This window comes from Lissotriton vulgaris, chromosome 1_1, assembly GCF_964263255.1.
Source record: "Lissotriton vulgaris chromosome 1_1, aLisVul1.2, whole genome shotgun sequence".
In the NCBI taxonomy this organism is placed as follows: Eukaryota; Metazoa; Chordata; class Amphibia; order Caudata; family Salamandridae; genus Lissotriton; species Lissotriton vulgaris.
Window position 1 is genome coordinate 849,281,017 of NC_141685.1, and position 20,029 is coordinate 849,301,045.

Consider the following 20,029-nt stretch of genomic DNA (forward strand, 5'->3'; position numbering starts at 1 on the left):
GCAGCCCCAAGTTTTTGACTTCGGTGCAATGTAAGCAGTGACTCAACATTGCAAAGAGGTAGTGCCTTCAAAGGCAAGATTACCTCGGAAAACAGGCACTGCCAACTAAAAGTTCCTTACTGACTACAAGTGCCGCCTTGCTGGAATCAATTTTATCAGAGCAGGGCTTGAATGGAAGCCACAACTCACAAATTGATACATGTGCAGAAAAAACACATTCCTGTACTTGAAACCTGCTGAAAACCGCCCATCCGGGGAAATGTTGGTCCCACTACTGACTCACACTCTGGACACATGTGGCTCTTAAGTCATAGACTGCCATGTGGCTCAACACTGCAATCACAGGTGAGTTCACACAATGAGGGCAAGGGACACCCTCATGAAACTAAAGAAGTTAAGTACACATTGCTGCTAATTGCTGAAAGGGAAGACGTTACTTCAAAAGACTACCTTACTTTAAAAAAAAAAATTAAGTGCATGTCAGGACTTTCTTCATTGTACTAGTACACTGCATTAACACATTATGATGTTTGCATTGTAAATTTAGGCGGTGCACAATCAAAGTAGAGCCAGAACAATACATTTGTGGTGCAAAGACTCTAGGCACAGGTAAATGAAGCCTAATTTTGTGTTTTACTTCTAAGACAATTGGTCGCTGCAGAAAATCAAGGCCTAAGTGACAAAAAGAAAACTGAAAGTTGTCCCAGCAATGGTGCTACCCTTGGCACATGGTTGAACCAAAATGTTCAATAATGTATCATGATGATATAAAATCAGAAGCCAGGTTAACTCAACTTCAGAAATCCCTAGAGTATGTATCCGTCCATCAGGCAAGACAAAGTGCAAATGCAGAGTTGAGGCAAGATGTAACTGGAAGGACTGCTACCAGGTGACCCATGGAGCCTATGTACACGACAGAAAAAGATGATGGGCTAGAAAGGACGCCTTCGTCTAATGTGGTGTCAATGACCAGAGCTGCATAGATCAACGAGCACAGATTATATCAAAAGGAGAAATGACCTCATACTGAATCTTTCTGGTTCAAGATTAAACTTTGTAATTCGAATATGTCACAGAAGTTGCAAGGCACTGCATGGCGTTATAATCTGAAATACTTCAAGGTACATCATTGAGAGGTCTTTTTGAACATACACAAGCAAAGCTAGCTTCCTAAATCTACCATAGGACAGTTTTTCTTAAAAACCCATTGGGAGTTCTTACTTAGGAGGAGCACATTGAATTTTACATCAAATCCCCTTCTAAATTACAAAGCACAGCAGTGTCCATTTCTTGTACACCACCATCTGTAAACATTGGCAGCAGTTGAAACGTTGGCATGTTTTCGTTCTTTCCTAAAACAAGAATTTGTCTATATATTTTTTGCACCATGTAGACACATCTTCTTGCGTGTGATTTCAGTGCAGGCAGGTAGTCTCAAATAGGAGGGAGTCACACCCATTGAATCGCACTAGGTGAAAATTCCATAGATGTTACAGTCTGAGGATTCAGTTGAAATACTATTTTTGGCACTCCTTTCCTCTGATACGTCCTCATTGCTACATCAGTTCCTGAAAGCTCTCCTTTGGTTTTTCGTTGAACATTACTGATCTCCGATCTGAAAAGGTTGCCGTCACGTTCAGGATGTACACTTTTTATCATTGACTTGATAAGGTCATTCAATTCTGAGGTTTCCCAAAATGAAGTATGGTTTTTGCTTCTAAAGGTGTCTGGTGACAATCTGAACAAACTGATGTACTTCCTGATAAGCTGTGTGGAACTGGAGATATTATCCAGAGAATCAACAAGGCGATAGCCATGACCATCTGTCCCTTTGAAACAAAGAAAACAATCATTATTGCATTTGTTTTGGCTACAGATTAGAAAGCATTAAGTATAACAACAATGGTAAAAGTTGGTGGTCACCCAATAAAAAAACTATCCTTTCGATGGAAGATACTCAGCAAGCTTTCAGATGGTAACTCTTATTTGAGGAAATAGTTTACATTTTTAAACATTTCCGTGCACCAGCCCATGGCTAGTAGACCAATATAGAATTTTTTAACATATTGAAGGTAATAATTACGTGTTGACAATTACAATATAAAAGATTCACAAACTAATATAAATATGAAAAAACTCCTCAAAGAACAAACTAAAAGACTTACAACAACTTTCAATTTTTGCAAGCCGGTGTCCTTCCTTGAGGTTACCCGAGAGGGTTTTTAAACCTTGAAAGTAACCAAAGTCTATTAAGACTTCAAAACTGCAGTCAGTTCAGATGATGCAAAAGAACGAGTGAACAACCCTTCTTAGTTAAGTGAGCTTATTGCTCTCACATAAACTCAAGGGATGACATTTCTTGAGTTAGTGTGGGATCATTGAAGATGGTTATTGAACCATGGCACAAGACTCTCAGAGAAAGTTGGATCACACAGTAAGAGAAATACTCTGCCATCTGAGGGAACGTACTGTACCCCAAAACATCCCACTAAAGCCTTAACTAAGTATGACTAATTAAAACAATAAAGCACCAATTAGATATCTTCACAGCATGTATGTGTGCCAAAGGTGCAATGTGTAAATGTATAGTAAATAAGTAACGATGCACAAACATTTGTTCTGAGCAATTTAACTAGAAAAATAAACCAGTTACTTACCTTCAGTGATGATCTTTCTAGTGAATACTCTACAGCAGATTACTCACCTTTAGAATACCCACATGCATCAGACTGGATCGGAAAATGTGCAACAGCAATTCTGCACCAGTTGGTGTTGTTAGTCTCAGCATCGTGTACCACATCAGACATGCATCACTCAAGCCATATATTGGCACCTTGTCCGTTGCTCATTCATTTGTTCCAAGCCCATATTTGCAGTGGAAATGCAGTGCTACAATCTAATTTGTGGCAACCTTGGCCATTCCTCAGTAAGGGGAGGAGGTGGGTGGAACTGGTGAGGAATCTGCCAGTAGACAGAGTATAAACCAGAAAGATTGTTATCAAAGGTAAGTAATTTGACCTTCTAATGGAAAACTCTACCTGCAGATTGTTCAAATTCAGAATAGATGCCACCACAATACCAACACACCTCTAAGATGGTGAATCTGAAGGAATGGTCACAACAGAAAGTTCCGAATGGAACCAATAAGGTTTGGTAAACGTTTAAATTGATGCTCATGTCGCCACTGGACAAATTCCTGGAATGGGCTTCCCAAAGAAAATGCAGAAGAAGTCACATTCACTCTTGTGTAGTGGGGGCTGACACCTTCTGGAGGACCCTTTTTCGCAAGAACATGAAAGATCTTAACACAAAGCAAAATCCACCAGGATAGATTTCTCTTCTGGACTTCTCTGCCTTTCTTTGTGCTCACATGTCCACCAAAAGTTGATCAGGTCAAAATTCGCTGATACTGTCAAAATAACAGCTGACCTCAAAACAAGGGTTCAGCCTCTGCAGCCTCTCCTTCTCCTTGTTGCAGTGTGGCAGAAAGAAAGACGTAGAATGAGTATTGGAGAGATCCACATACAACGTAGTAGAACATTTTGGGTGAAAAGATACTTAGACCTGGTCTGCAAAACCAGCTTGTCTTTAATCCCTTGGACGTTCATGATGAGCTGAGCTCGTCATGAGCCACAGTGCTCGTGTGCTCATGACGAGCTGAGCTCGTCATGACCGTTGGAACGCTGGGCTAATTTCCCCTGCTGTGCGAACGTTCTAGAGAAACGGGTGTGGTCATGACGAGCTGAGCTCGTCGTGAGCACACGACCACCGTGGCTCCTGATGAGCTCAGCTCGTCATGAGCACTGGGGCGCTGTGCCCACCCCCCCCCCCCCCCCCCCAAAGCACAGCGGGGGAATGAGCCCCGCATGCAAGGGGTTTAAGAAGGAGTTGAAGAGGGGCCGGACACAAAGTGCTTGCATCTCACATGTGCCGAGCTGACACGATAGCCATTAAGAACAACTTTTTCAATGTCAAAAGCTATAACTGGCTGCTATGCATCAGCTCTGATATCTCCTCAAGTAAGAGAGAACCAAGGTAAGGTACAACAAAGGTACAACAAAAGCATAAAGAAAGAGGAGGGAGGGAACATATACAACATCCCCTTCAAAAACCTCAACACGATCAGGGACTTAAAAAAATGTTGGTCATATAAACAAATGAAAGCTGATGAGGCTTCAACATCCTCCTTAACCATACCAACAGCACAACCCTCAAAAACAACACACCAGAAAAGGGCACTTTAGGTAAATCAATATTCTCCCCTGTACACCAGGAAACAAAACTGTCACCATCCAGCATAAACAGATTTCGAGGAGGGCAAGCATGCTTCCAGAATGATGTATATCACCTGTGCTGGAAACAGAAAGGAACTCATATGTCCGGCTCAAAACTTAAGTCTGAAGGTGGAAGCTCTGGTGGTTGGTGTGAAGAAACATCCCCTCTGACTGCTCCAGCTGGTCCCAGAAATCTAGTACAGAGGGAGAGGTGTAGAAGATCTGCATACCACACCCTTCGCAACCAGTCAACGGAAACCAGAATAATTTGTGGCTGCTTCAGGAGCAGGTTCCTAAATACTCGAGTGATCAAGGGTATGGAAGGAAACGTATAGTCCAGGGGAAAGCCGCTGGTCAGTAGAAACACACCTCTCTGAGCGCCTCGAAATGGAAACTGGAGGGCACAAAACAGAGGCAATGCTCATTCTTGAAAGTGGTGAAGAGATTTCCCGGAGGAGTGCCCCAGAGGGCAAAGATGCTTTGTACAATATCCAAGTAAAGTGCCACTTGTGGTCGGCAATATGAAGCAGACACAGGCTGTCAAGTCTCAAGTTCAAGGAGCCTGCCAGATGTTGGGGGAACAGCCAGATTCCATTCACCTGAAGCCAGGCTCAAAGCATCAGCACTTCCAGGGATAGGGACTGAGACCACACTCCGCCTGTTTACTCAGACACATCTCAGTTATTTTGTTGTTCAGAATCTGAACAGACCAATCCTGAAGAGAAGGCTTTTGTCCTTCCACTCTTCAGGTGGAGAGAGGATGCAATATAACATCACCCTGGGTTAATTGACCCTTGCTGAGGACAGCAGGTGGCAAGGATGCCTTGAAGGACCAGAAGGTATGCTGAGGGGAAGTGGTGAGATCGATTAGGCACCAACATGTTGGCTACTGGTTCTCTGGGTATACAGATATCATTTTCCTAAATCCACATGAAATAACACTTGGACACCCTCCCATTCCTAAATACCAGGCAATGGCTACAGACGTCTCCCATTAGTCTTTAGAGTGGAAATAAGTTTCACTCCCACTTAACCACATTTAGCTCTTTGCTTCGTTATGAAAATACTATTTACTTTCGCTTGAGATCTTTCTGGTGGATACTCTACCTGTAGATTTCTCACTTTCCATAACCATTCTACACACTCTGAAGTACACAATGGTCCAAAGTAATGTCCACCACTTTGCCAGAAAATAGACATGTGACCTATGCACGCCACCACCACTGATCACACATTTCTGTTTCAAGTTGGATTAAAGACAGGTGAATCAGATTAAACTGGAATGATCAGAAACCTTAGTGGGGCACATCCAAGCATAATGCTGAATCGCAACAGAGGAGTCTATGGATATTGCCTTGGAGTCGGCCATGTCCACCATAGGGTCCAGGATTTATGTGGTCATATCCTGACCAATCTTCACGAGATGCATAAAAGAGGCATGCAGTTAGTCCTGGAGACTAATTATTGTCACATGGGCCATCTCAGCAAGTGCTTGAAAGCAGCTCCCTAGCAAGCATATGGCAATGGACTGCAAACGTAGGGTTCCAGAGGAAAAACCTTCCTCCCCACAGCATAAATGCATTTAGGCTACTAATCATGGGCAAACCAAAGAAAGGCACTAGATGTCTACTCAGAAGAGATGGCCTGTGCCACAAACTTCAGGTGATACCCCAAAACTGGTCTCAGGATGCTTGTATCCGGTCCAGAGAGGACCTGGCTTGGCAGTTCGGGCTGGACTGTTGACCATGAGGAGCAAGGTCAAGACTGATTTGCACATGGTTGGGTATAAACTGTGTTGAAAAAGAACAATTTAACCCAGATCTCTTGACTGTGGGTGAATGTTTGATTTATTTAGCATTCCGTCCATCACATGTTGCTGTAGCCTTTATCGCCCTAAGTGGGATGGGTATGCCCAGACGTGGGTCCCTTGCCTGCTGTGCCACTGGATTCAAACTAATCTGGCTGATGAGGGGTGATACCCCAAAACCGGTCCCAGGATGCTTGTTTCCAGTCCAGGGAGGACCCGGCATGGCGGTTCGGGCTGGACTGTTTCCATGAGGAGCAGGGTCAAGACTGATTTGCAAATGGTTGGGTCCAGACTGGGGTGGCGTAGTGAGCAAAAGAACAATGGATTTAACCCAGAACTCTTGACTGTGGGTGAACGTTTGATGTATTTAGCATTACGTACATCATTTGTTGCTGCAACAAACTTCAGGTGAGGCACGGGCTAAAAAGCATTTTAGGTCTCTTGCGGTTGGCCTTGGTCACAGAGCCCCCTGGCAACTAGCAGCTAGAGCAAAGAAGGGTCTTTCCCAAGCCACAAGCACTGAGAAAAGCCACATTAAGTGGACAAAAATGTTGTTTTGTACACATAAGCATTGGACTCCTCAGTACTTTGGCTGTCTTTCAGATGACTGCTGTGAAGGGGCTAACCTTCTCTGGAGAAGGACCAGTAGATTTGGGGGATAGGGGGAAAACAACACTACTTCAGGCAATTATCTAATCCACTGGCATTCTGTAAATCAGTGTAGAGTCCATCATTATCATTTTAGGAAGGAGAGCAAAGATTATCCACCTCACAGTTATCTTCATCAGTATGTGGAGCCCTTTGGGGCAACTTAATGAAATCAGAATAAGTATCTATCCTGGTGAAAACGTAAGCACATGACCGAGGTATATAAAAGCATCGTCCTCAAATAAGGCTTTGAATTTTTATTCCAAATGCTTGCATCAGAATAAGCTGCATATTAGAGACAGGAGTAATCAAATCCAGAGTCATCAGCATCAAGAGCAGTGGCATCTTGGCAACCGGAGAGGCCTTTGTGGAACACAAGTCCACCAGCGTCATGCTTAAGCTGTTTTGTGTGACTTCCATAGGATCAACCAAAACTGAAGAAGGAGCTGCTGACAGAGGATCAATCTGTGGACCTGAAGGAAACGTGGGCCCAGCAGAGAAGGTGGAACAAAGTTTAAGGGAGGACCACTTCCACTTACAGCACTTCTTGAGAGATTGTTCCTAGAAATCTCCTGTTTAAATTTAATGTCTGTAGAAGGAGACCTGAAAGAGAACAATCCCAACGTATTCAGTCCTGAGCATTAAAAGACTTGGCTTTTGCTCTCCCTGATAGCCTTAGAAGGCATGACACCTCACTTATCACAGGAGCCCAAGTTATGCTTCATGCCAAAGCCTCAAACACAATTGTTGGGAGGATTTAGATCTGACAACTGCTTGAAAAAAGCACACACCCCTTGAAACCTGACACCTTGGGGGTTGACATGCCCCTAACAGTACACTGCCAGGAAGAAACCGTTGGCTCCAGACCTATTGCAAGATTTTCTGGATCCCTTCTGGAGCCTGGGAGGATAGACAAGGTGAGGGATTTGTTGGTAGAAGTATCCATCGTAACAGCCCCCGGAAGATTTCTGGTGCTATTTCCTTTTTCAACGAGAAGACCAGAACTGCCTGGAACAGCATTTGGGGACGCTCTAAAAATAGTTGGAAAAACGCTATTGCCCTCTTAACTGACATTGCAGTGGTTAGACTTGGCACAAATAAGACCGCTACTTAACCCTCACGATTCAGAAAAGGGGGTGGTGATGGACAGAGTATCTGAATTAAGCAGAACACTCCTACCCAGTCCAAAGATCAGGGCTTGATCCATCACCGTTTTTTAGCTCACTGCACCATCCCAGATCAGAACCTAGCTACATGCAAATTAGTCTGTCCCTGGCCCAGTGGATCATGGGAACAGGGCAGACCAAACTACCAAGCCAATTCTTATACTGGGAAGGAAACAAGCTTCCGGGGACCGGTTTCTGCAGTTCTTAGCTGGGATGGTGCAGTGAGCTAAAAAACGGTGATGGATCAAGCCTTGATCTGTTGACTGGGTACGAGTATTCTGTTTAATTCAGATGCTCTGTCCATCACCACCCCCTTTTTCTGAATCGTTTTGTCCACCATGAGCGTGGTAGGGTATGCTCAGACATGAGTCCCTTGCTCACTGCACCATCAGGATTCAAGCAAGCCGGGCCGAAGATGGCTGTAATGCCAGAAACCGGTCCCCGGAAGCTTGTTTCCTTTCCAGTAAAAAGAATTGGCGTGGTGGTTTGGTCTGCCCTGTTCCCATGATGCACTGGGCCAGGGACAGACTGATTTGCATGTAGCCAGGTTCTTAGCTGGGATGGTGCAGTGAGCTAAAAAACGGTGATGGATCAAGCCCTGATCTGTTGACTGGGTACGAGTATTCTGTTTAATTCAGATGCTCTGTCCATCACCACCCCCTTTTTCTGAATCGTTTTGTCCACCATGAGCGTGGTAGGGTATGCTCAGACATGAGTCCCTTGCTCACTGCACCATCAGGATTCAAGCAAGCCGGGCCGAAGACGGCTGTAATGCCAGAAACCGGTCCCCGGAAGCTTGTTTCCTTTCCAGTAAAATAATTGGCGTGGTAGTTTGGTCTGCCCTGTTCCCATGATGCACTGGGCCAGGGACAGACTGATTTGCATGTAGCCAGGTTCTTAGCTGGGATGGTGCAGTGAGCTAAAAAATGGTGATGGATCAAGCCCTGATCTGTTGACTGGGTACGAGTATTCTGTTTAATTCAGATGCTCTGTCCATCACCACCCCCTTTTTCTGAATCGTTTTGTCCACCATGAGCGTGGTAGGGTATGCTCAGACATGAGTCCCTTGCTCACTGCACCATCAGGATTCAAGCAAGCCGGGGGGGCGAAGACGGCTGTAATGCCAGAAACCGGTCCCCGGAAGCTTGTTTCCTTTCCAGTTAAAGAATTGGCGTGGTAGTTTGGTCTGCCCTGTTCCCATGATGCACTGGGCCAGGGACAGACTGATTTGCATGTAGACAGGTTCTTAGCTGGGATGGTGCAGTGAGCTAAAAAACGGTGATGGAACAAGCCCTGATCTGTTGACTAGGTACGAGTATTCTGTTTAATTCAGATGCTCTGTCCATCACCACCCCCTTTTTCTGAAACTTAACCCTCACAGCCCTTTTGTTCCACTGTGCAAGCACCTCATCTAATGTTGGTTAGAAAAGAGTCTACCACCAATTTTTTTGTTTTTTTTTAAAGTAATTTTTATTGCAGACAGACAATACGCACACCAGGTTATACATTTACAGTATTGTTTGGGTCATATATCGTTTCATTTTCAGGTTTCAGGTTCAGGTTTTAAAGTCTTTATTTCGATTATTAAAAGAATCATAAAAGACAAATATTACAAGCAATAATTAATTGACAATAAATACACAATCATTAAAAAGAATTAAACAGTTTGTAGACAATCCTGAAACAAATTTTCCTTAAGGGGAATGGGATTGCAAGTAAATTCATACTATCCAGATTTAAACTATTGTTTTGCCCTGAGTATCCACGCCCAGCCCAGATATTTGGCTATACACACTGTGATAATTTCAAGTGTGTTGGTTTTTAATACATGGATAGCCTCTTCTGATTTTCTTATGGGCAGGCTCTGGAAAAGTGGTTTTAGCCATTTGACCCTTGGTTCATGATATTTGGGACAAGCAAACAGAAAATGGCCCTCTGTTTCCTTCTGGCCTGGGCACCATTTACATTGATCCGTGATGTTTGAGGACCAATTTTTCGTGAAGGTATTCAACGGCAATGTGCCCACCCGGAACTGGTGGAAAAGTTTCCTGTCTAAGGATTTGGAAACCGTGTCCCAATAATGTTCACGTGTGGGGTCCAACTTAAAACAAAGAAACCTACCAGTAAGATTAGTAGAGCAGGAGGCATTTATTCTGTTCAGGCGGAGCGTGGACCAGTACAATTCTTTAAATGCCAATTTAGTTGGGAAGATACTAGTGGCTGGGGATGTCCAAAGGTGCTCTAAGCCCATATCCGTCAAGATGGATTTGACCGTTCGGAACCAGGGAATTTTTTCCGATCCACTAATTGCCCTTACTTCTACTACCCCATTTGCAAATAGGATAAGGTCAGGCGAGGTCCAAAGGCGCCTCCAAAAGGCAACCAGTCTGAATCTGGCCATCTCGTTGATTGGAGGACATCCTAAGTCCAAGCAAAGGGGGATTGAGGGGGACGACTGTGGCAAGCCTACCAAGTTGCGGAGGAACTTGCACTGTATTTTAAACAGGCCCGTCAGATCCTTATGGCCCCACAGGTCTGCACCATATAGAATTGCAGGATTGATTTTTGCATCGTAAATTTTGAGAGCTGGTGTGACCCGCTTGGTAATAGATTTCCTTTGCTCACTGAGTAAGCAGCCAGTAAGTCGAGCAAGCTTAAGATGTTGGGCATCAACTTGTGTTTTCCATTTCAGGCGACTATCTAGCATAACCCCCAAGTATGTCATGTTCTCTACTTGGTCCAGTTTGACTCCGCCCATACTAACTGTACTCCGGACAGGGTGGTTCTTGGTTAGCACCATAAATTTGGTTTTCCCAACATTCACCTTAAGGTCGCTGATGACACAGAACTCCTCAAAGCGGTCCAGGGCCCGCTGTAGTCCGCTGCGTGTTCTGGAGAGGAGTAAGGTGTCATCAGCAAAGATGAGCATTGGGAATCGCTGTCCTGCCAGCATGGGGGCATCGGTTGGGGTCAATTCAAAGAATTTTACCACTTGGTCAATGAACAATAGGAAAAGAGTAGGTGCCAAGACACAGCCCTGGCGGACACCACGGGTGACTGGGAAGGGTTCTGTCACCTGGCCCTGTCCACCCCATCTTACCCTTGCAAAGTTGTCCTTATGCAGTTTGATTATCAAATCAAGCAGTTCTGTTGGCATTCCTAGAGTCTTCAAGACTCCCCACATTTTCTCCCTCGGTACAAGATCGAAGGCGGACTTCAGATCGATGAACGCTGCAAAGATGGTACCGCCGCCAAGCTGCACCACCTTCCAGTAGATCAGACAGAATCTGAACACCTGGTCGATGGTGCTGGTTCCCGATCTGAAGCCCGCCTGCATTGGGGATAAGATGTCCTCCATCTCAATCCATCCTTGGACCCTGCCCAGAACCATGCGAGCGATAAGTTTTTGTATAGAGTCAATAAGACTAATCGGGCGGTAATTACCCGGATTAGACCGATTGCCCTTTTTATAGATCGGCAAGATCTCCGCCCCCTTCCAAGATTTGGGTATGCCTGCACCTGCAGCTATGGAGTTTGCCACCGTGACAATGTATGGTATCCACAGGGCGGGGTTAGCTTTGAACAAGTCGGCAGGAATGAGATCCATACCTGGCGCTTTCCCTCGCGTGGTGCAATTTAATGCGAGCTCGACCTCTCCTTCTGTGAAAGTGATAGTCTCGCTTTGAGTGGTAGGGTGGGGTGTCTTTTCTAATATACTAGGTGGCGTAGGGTTTACTGCACGGAACTGGGTTGCATAGAAGGTCACCCATTCATTGGGGGGCACATGGTTTGTGGGAATGCGTCCGTCCGGATCCTTCCCCCACTTGACTATTTCCCAAAATTTTATGGGGTTGTTAGACATGGAGGCTTCCAAGAGGTCGGACCAGTATTTATCCTCCCACTCCCTTTTAGCTTCCCCTTGTGTTTTCCTATAGGATGACCTGGCGGCTTTCACCAAACTTATATTCCGAGACTTAACAGCTTTAACCAAGGCGGTGTGCGCTTCCCTACATTTTTTGTTGTACCATTTATGGGGACGAGTAGGTGCTGTGTTGTTACCCTGTCGGCATGGTTGCGAAAGCAGGATTTTTAAGTCATCAAAACAACGATTATGGAGATTTAAAATGAGGTCAGCTTCTCTAGTGTTGTCCCCCAACTCAGCGTGGGTCAGCATTTTGTTATAAGTATTATTAACCACGCTAGTAATCTTGTTTCTCAATAGCTCATCCCCCTCAATTTTGGACCATTTTACCCTCTTCCTATCATTTGTTAGGTAGGTGTCCCCCGTCTGAGAGACACCGGGTTCCTCTAATCTTGCAAATCCTGGCAATTTTAGTTGCAAGGTCAAGGGATTATGGTCACTTTCTGGGCGGGGAGTTACCTCCATATCCACCATCAGGGACCAATCTACTACTTTCAACAGGATGTAGTCGATGCGGCTTCTTCTTAGCCCGTTGTCAAAAGTACAGTTGGCTCCCTGGTCTGATTTAGTTCGACCATTACAGGCCCGAAAGCCACTGTTAAGACAAAAGGCCGTCCAATTCACCGCTGCCTCTGTGGCAGGTACTGGTTTAACAGTCAACAGGTCGGGTATGCCCCATACAATGTCCTCCACGGAACCCCAACAGTCCCCAGGGTCTAATAGGGGTTCAAAACAACAATTTAGGTCCCCAGCAAGCAAAATGACATTGGTACAATCGAGGGCTGCCAGAACAGATTCTAATACCTCCAACAGTGGTGGCGTACGGCCACCTGGCAGGCCTCGTGCATATATGTTTAACAAGATCAAGTCCCGATGGCCAGTCTTTCTCAGCCTAACAATAAGGAGGTCCGGGTTTGGTACACTTATCTCCGTGATACAATAACCCAGAGATTGTCTCACCCAGATCAGTAGCCCCCCGGAGGCTCTCCCTTTGGTGTTCCCAATAGCACTTCGAGTGGCTGCTTTATGAAAGTTTACATAGCCCTGCTTAAAAATTGGATCGGCAGCCCAGGTTTCCTGGAGTAGGATGACATCATGTTTACCCATGAACTCGAGCCAGTCACCAGAATGGATGCGACTTTTGATCCCAGCAATGTTCCAGGACACTAGGGCAAGAGTTTCCGGTGTGGGTACCATAGAGGAGGGCACCACCTCGGAGGCTACAAACGTATCCTGTCCTATCCCAGCTTCCAGCCCATTTTCAGACCCCCCCGTAAAACTATGTTCAATCAACAACAAAGAGGTTCCCCCTTCCCTCAAAGATGGTGTATCCCTCCCTGTTGGTGCTGGGGCCCTTTTACACTCCTCTATCATGACTGTAAGTTGGGTGGGCGCCTGACCCTGCCTCTTACCCCCTTCCCCAGGGTCGGCATTTTCTACGGGTTCAGGTGTTTGGGGTAGTTTATGGAGTCAATCAATGGCCTCCAAATCAGACAGGGGGCCAAAACGGTTGAATAGTGGTGGAAAAATTGGTAAATATGGTGTCATGGGGTGGTTCCTAGTGATGGGTCGTCCCTGTTTGGGGGCCTTTTGGGAGTGAGCCTGTCTTTGGGGATAAAAATAAGAAAGGTCTAAAGTTTGGACGTCCCCCTGTCTGGCAAACCTAGCTTCTCGGCAGATTGTATCCACCACCCAGGAGTCCCTGAACGATATTTAAATACAATCACCCTCCAAATCCTTGGGGCCCTGTCCCACCCAATCAACCCTTCTTACAAATAAGATTTCTGTTGGCGAGGATGGAGGCAGGGGTCTGTTTTTATTCAGCCAAAAGGTAACCTTATTGCGCAGGTCGTCATGGGTCTCCCTTTTACCAGATGGCAATGGGGCTACACCGGTCAGCACCATGGTATAAGGTGTTGCCTCAATAGGGATGTCGACCCGCGGCGTAGGATACCTGGGTTGTTTCTTTGCCGGGGGATTTAGTGTATTTTGCTGGTTTGCTGGGGGCCTATGGGGTGGGAGGCTATGGGTGGCTGTATTGGGTTTTGCCTGAGGGGGTGGTTTGGTTGATTGGCGTCTAGCGGGGGTTTTATTCGTAGGCTTTGTCATATGAGAGCATTGGGGCGCGGCCTTTGATACCTTGCTTGGAGGATTTTTATGAGCACCCCCTTTGTTAGAGTTGTCTGTTGCTGGCCCTGGCGGAATGCGATTGTTATCAACGAGACTAGGTGGAATAATAGTTGTTTTTGGGGCCGAAGATAAGTGGGAGTGTTTAGTCAACCCGGAATCTATGTCCGATAAGGACAATAATATTGCAGAGTTCGCATTGACTACGGCCTCCAGAGAGTTTATTTGCAGTGTCATTAATCTAGTCCTCTCCAAGACAGGTGATAGGAGGTTTTTCATTAGAGCCTCTATCTTTGCCAGCAGGGAATCATCACTGCTTAGGCATGTTGGGCATGGGTTTGAGGAACCTAAGGAGATAAGGGAGGGGCATAGAGTGTTAGTCAGTGCATTTGTGCATTGATTTCCGCTTGGGTTATACATTTACAGTATTGTTTGGGTCATATATCGTTTCATTTTCATTCCTCGTTGTACACAGCCTGTAGGCCCACAACCCGGAGGTCGGGCGGCAGCGATTAATCAACCCTCCTTTGCCCGGTTGCTATTATTAGGATCAGCTTCGTCGCATGAAAAATGTATGTCTACTTTTCTTTTCCTAATTGAAATAATCTCTATAAAACTCCCCCTTAACCTACCCCTCAACATTCCTATTTGCCCACCCTCCCCTCCACCCTGCACCACCCGCTCATAGGGACTCTTACTGCTGCAAATCTAGGGTAATATCATGGACTTGGTATTGTCTAGGTGTGTGATGTGCCCGGTGTGTCCGGGGTGCAATTCCTGTCCGCGCTGAGGGTTTCCTCATCTTCTGTTAGTATGCTATCCCCAAAAGCTTGTACTAGCGCCTCCCAGGCTGCCGCCAGTTCGAGTGCTCTAACGTCTGGTTTTCGGCGTGCGTTATAACTGATATCTGTGTGTACTGTCACAAGATGCCCACTTGAGGAATTCATTATACCATTTCCTATGAGTAGGGCCCGATCTCGCCTTCCACTGTCTTGTTATTTCCCTTTTAGCTGTTATCAATCCCATATCTATGAATTTGCTTGAATTCTTATTTTTAGGCGTGTGTGGGAACCAGTGCAGAATGCACACCGCTGCATCAAACTCAATAGTTCTATCCGTTGCTTCGTTCAAGGTGTCCCCTATTGCCCGCCAGTACTCCCGGAGGGCAGGGCAGGACCACAACATGTGTTCCAACTCCGCTCCCTCCATTGCACAGCGGGGGCATGCCGACTCAAGGACCCCAAAATACTTCTTGATTCTGCCAGGGGTCATGTAAGCCCTGTGTAGCACGTAGAAATGTATTAGCTGGAATCTCGCATTCCTCGTGCTATTTCGGGCTCGGCGCACCAGTCGGGCCCAAGTCGTCTCAGGTATGTCCTTACCAAGATCAGCTTCCCATTTGAACTTTAGCTCCGTGAGGGGCTGCAGGGTCTTGCGGAGCATCCTAGAGTACAGACACGTTACAGCCTTAAACGTCCCGGCCGCCATCGTTGTGTATTGGCAAGCCATAGCCGGTTTGGGCTCTGTCAGACCCTCTTTCCAGTGTGCCTGCATTGCTCCAACCACCGCCGCATGCAGAAGGTAGCCCCCGCGTGGTAGGTCGAAACGTTCCTGAAGTTCCTGATAAGGGAGGAGTGCCCCATCCTCGTAAAGGTCTCCCACAACCTGTATACCCGCGTCTTCCCAATTCTGCAGCTGCGACCAATCCCCTCCATGGGGCAGCGCAGTCAGCATGCCCAGGGGTATTTCCGGGACATATGGGTGTCGTATCCCCGCACGTCGCTGAGACCGGTTCCAGCAAAGCCGGAACGTTTGTTCCTCCAGCGTCAGGTCGCGAACGGCGATCTTCTGCTGTAGGGCTATATAGGCCAGGACATGTCTTGGCGTACCTCTCGCAACGTCGCTTTCAGGGCCCCGGTACACTCGCGCCACCTCCTGCGTGTATATCTGCAGCTGGGCGGCGAGATAATACTGTCAGAAGCAGTACCTGAATTGTCCTGGTTTCCGTGGGAGCGAGTGACCAAGGCTTCTATGACGATTATTTCCGAATTCCCAATCACCCCATCACCCGGATTGCTCCAAGCCCAGGAATGGAAGGGAAAGGGGAAGTGGATAACAAACAACAAAGAGAGACTTCCACACTGGTGTCTTCGTCACTACCTCTGGGATGAGTAGCTGGTGAACACCTGAAACAGTTAACAGATCATTACTAACGTTCAAACCTTTTTTGGGAAAAAACCACACTCTCTCACTCTCTCCGCTCACTTCTCTTATACCTGATTCTGTGTGGAAATTGCCGCTCTCGTGCAGAGTCCGATAAAAGTTCTTATGGAAGATTAGAGGACTCTTGTTGATGTTAGTGTCTATTAGGCGGTTGATTGAGTAGAGGTGGTAGACAACAGTATTACCATATGCATATAATATATACTCTCGTTTACTTGTAGAATTACGTAGATGCTGGACAGTAGATGAATTTCTATACTCCACGGCACAGGTACTCAAGAAAGGCTGAATGACTGAAGAGTCTTTTCTGAAGCTCAAATTCGACTTTTCAAATATTAAGTTCAACTTGGACACAGAGCTACTCTTCCTGACCATGAAGACTCAGTCTCAGAAATAACTCAATATAGCGCTGGACTGAAATTGCGCCACAAGAAGTCTTTGAGGAAAAAATATTCTTACCGCTATGGAGCTGACGAGATGCGGAATAATTACTTGCCAACAGGAATTGTCCACTGAAGCATGCCGCTTTCATGAATAGAGCCGACTCCGCCGAACACTGGAAAAGCGGAGCTGCGGCAGATTTCAGAATGCAGGAATCAGTCTGGAACTGAAGCGAAACAAGCTCCCTAAGCCCAGAGCTAAAGTCTCAAGAGTTTCTCACTGGAATTGGGCAAAAACTTGGGATTACGCAGTGACTTGACGGGAGCCAAAATCAGGGCGTCGAACTGCTGGAAACGAACAGTTGAAGTGCGCCACATAGAACGCGCGGGATAAGGAAATGGCGGACTGAATTGGAAAGACTAGAACGCTAACCCTACCACTCGGTGGCACAATCAGGAAGCGCTAACTAACCATCCCTCTGACTGCGGACATGAACTAATTTCTGGATGGAGCCCCAGATTGGAAATGGCTGCAATGCATTAAATCTTCTTTTGACCGTAGGGACTGAAAGAGGTCTCTTGACGGAACCTGGCATGGACCTGACAGTACCCCCCACCAAAGCCCCCTCCCTGGGCTTCAGAGGATGAGTCTTATGGAACTCTGTGACCAATCGGGGAGCATGAACATTACTGCTGGGTTCCCACGACCTTTCCTCAGGACCATAACCCTTCCAGTCCACTAAATAAAAGATTTTCCCTCTTTTCAACTTAGAATCTAAGATTCTTTTGACCTCAAATTCTTCTGAACTCTGCACTTGGATTGGAGCTGGAGGTAGGACACGTCTGAAATTTGGAGGGTTTCTTTTAATCAACGAGACATGAAAAGTTGGGTGGATCTTCAAGGACTTTGGGAGCGCTACCTTAACACTCACCGGATTCACCATTCGAACCACAGGGTAAGGACCCACAAACCTGGGTTGGAACTTCCGATTCCCCCTCAATCGCATGTGTCGAGTGGAAATCCAAACCTTTTCCCCGGACTCATACATGGGACTTATTCTTCTCTTCTTATCTGCCTGCACCTTGTATGCACCTGTTGCCTTCTTGAGATTCGAAGAGGCTACCTGATAGGATCTTTGCAACTCTTGTATCATCTCCCCTGCTGCAGGGACCTCAACATCCACCCGCCCCACCAGCATGTTGGGATGACGACCAGAGTTCAAAAAGAATGGAGAAAAGCCTGTAGCGGAATGGACTGCATTATTGTAAGCAAACTCTGCAGTGCTCAACAAAGAAGGCAATTCCCCTTCCTGATCCATCAAATATATCCGGAGATATTGTTCTAAATCCTGGTTCACTCTTTCCGTCTGTCCATCCGTTTCTGGGTGGAAACTGGTGGACAAACGAGAGTAGACTCCTAAACCCTTAAGGAAGGACTTCCAAAACCGAGAAACAAATTGGGGCCCATGATCTGAAATAACCACTTTAGGGACCCCATGCAGTTTGACAATGTTTTCAATGAATAGTGTGGCTAACTGAGATGCAGTGGGGAGTGCCTTCAGAGGGACGAAATGGCTCATTTTAGTAAACTGATCCACCGTTACCCAAATCACTGAATACCCCTGACTAGTAGGCAGGTCTACAATGAAATCCATGGAGATCGTGTGCCAGGGGGATGGAGCAACCGGTAAAGGCATTAAAAGACCCTGCGGGGATTGTCTCAAACTCTTGCCCTTAACACACGGTTCACAAGTGGCGATGTACTGCCTCACCTGAGCGTCCATGCCTGGCCAGAAGAAGATTCTCTTGATCAACTCCAAAGTCTTCTTGGCTCCTCTATGGCCTGCTAATGGATGGTCATGGAATTGCTGAATGACTTCATTTCGCAACTTATCACTGGGAACAAACATCTTTTCTTGCAAGAATGGTTTCCATCTCTTACAATTCGATCTGGACCTTCCAATTCCCAATTTGAAAATTCTGTTTTAGCGAATTCTTCTCTAATCTGATTCTCCAATTTATCTTCAACTGCAATAGCTACGATCTTTTCTTCAGGAATGATAAATCCCTCCACCTTGGCTTCGACTTCTTCTCCCATACTCAATCGTGAAAGGGCGTCAGCTTTTCCATTAGAGGAACCTGGCTTATAGGTCAAGACAAAATCATAGTCTGCAAAAAAGAGTGACCAACGCAGCTGCCTAGGAGTTAACGTGCGAGCTGATTTTAAGAATTGCAAATTCCGATGATCTGTAAAGACTGTGATCACATGTTTCGCTCCCAACAAGTAGTGTCTCCACACTTTGAAGGCCTCTTTTACCGCCAAGAGTTCTTTATCTGCAATGGAGTAGTTGATCTCAGCAGGGGATAGTTTACGAGAATGATAGGCCACTGGATGAAGTTGACTCGTGTCCTTCTGACGTTGAGACAGAATTCCTCCTATCGCCAAATTGGATGCGTCAGCTTCGATGAAGAATGGTTCTTTCAAGTTGGGGTGTTGCAGAACAGGAGCTGTAACAAACGCTTTCTTTAACTGTTGAAAAGCCTCCTCTGATTCACGTTCCCAGATGAATCGTACGTTCTTTTTAAGAAGACGGGTAATTGGGCTCACTTTTTCAGAGAAATGCAGAATGAAACGCCGATAAAAATTGGCGAATCCCAAAAAGCTCTGTATTTCTTTCACGGACCTTGGCGCAGGCCAAGACTTGATCGCCTGTAACTTGGAATCATCCATGGATACTCCTTCCGGAGACAAAATGAAGCCCAAAAATTCCACACTGGAGGAATGAAAGACACACTTTTCCAGCTTGACGAACAGATGATTCTCCAGCAGCCGTTCCAGAATAGCTCGTACATGGCCAACGTGTTCCTCTCGACTGTTTGAATAGATGAGGATATCATCAATGTAAACCACCGCAAAACGGTCCAAGAACTCTCGAAGCACGTCGTTCACGAAATGCTGGAAGGCTGCTGGGGCGTTACAAAGCCCAAAGGGCATCACTTGGTATTCGAACAACCCAAACCTTGTTCGGAATGCAGTTTTCCACTCCTCACCCTCAGCCATGCGCACCAAATGATATGCCCCACGTAAATCTAACTTGGTATACACACACGCATCCTTGACCTGATCAACAAGTTCAGAGATGAGGGGTAGTGGATAACGATTTTTTTTTGTAGCTAAATTCAAGGCTCGATAATCGATGCAGGTTCTCAAAGTCCCATCCTTCTTTGGGATGAAGAATAGGGGCGAAGACACGGGAGATTGTGAGGGTCGGATGAAACCGTTGGCTAAATTTTGTTCTATCTAGTCCTTCAAATGGATGTTCTCGGGCTCCGATAAGGCGTAGATTCGACTGCATGGCAGAGAAACCCCCGGCTCCAATTCAATCCGACAATCATACTCTCGATGAGGTGGTAATTTTCGAGCTTCTTTCTCATTAAAAACTTCCATCAGGTCTTGATATTCTTCTGGAATCTCTGGAATC

At 46.1% G+C, this 20,029-nt stretch overlaps 1 protein-coding gene across 1 annotated transcript in view; it reads right to left on the reverse strand.

Annotated features, from left to right (window-relative positions):
• Nucleotides 1–313: 313 nt before the first annotated feature.
• KIF14 (kinesin family member 14) overlaps nt 314–20,029 on the reverse strand; it is a 625,766-nt gene continuing 606,050 nt past the window's right edge. Inside the window, exon 30 of the mRNA XM_086957758.1 lies at nt 314–1,829. Within this exon, the coding sequence (XP_086813884.1) occupies nt 1,450–1,829 (380 nt within the window). The 3' untranslated portion in view covers nt 314–1,449. The remainder of the gene's footprint in view (nt 1,830–20,029) is intronic.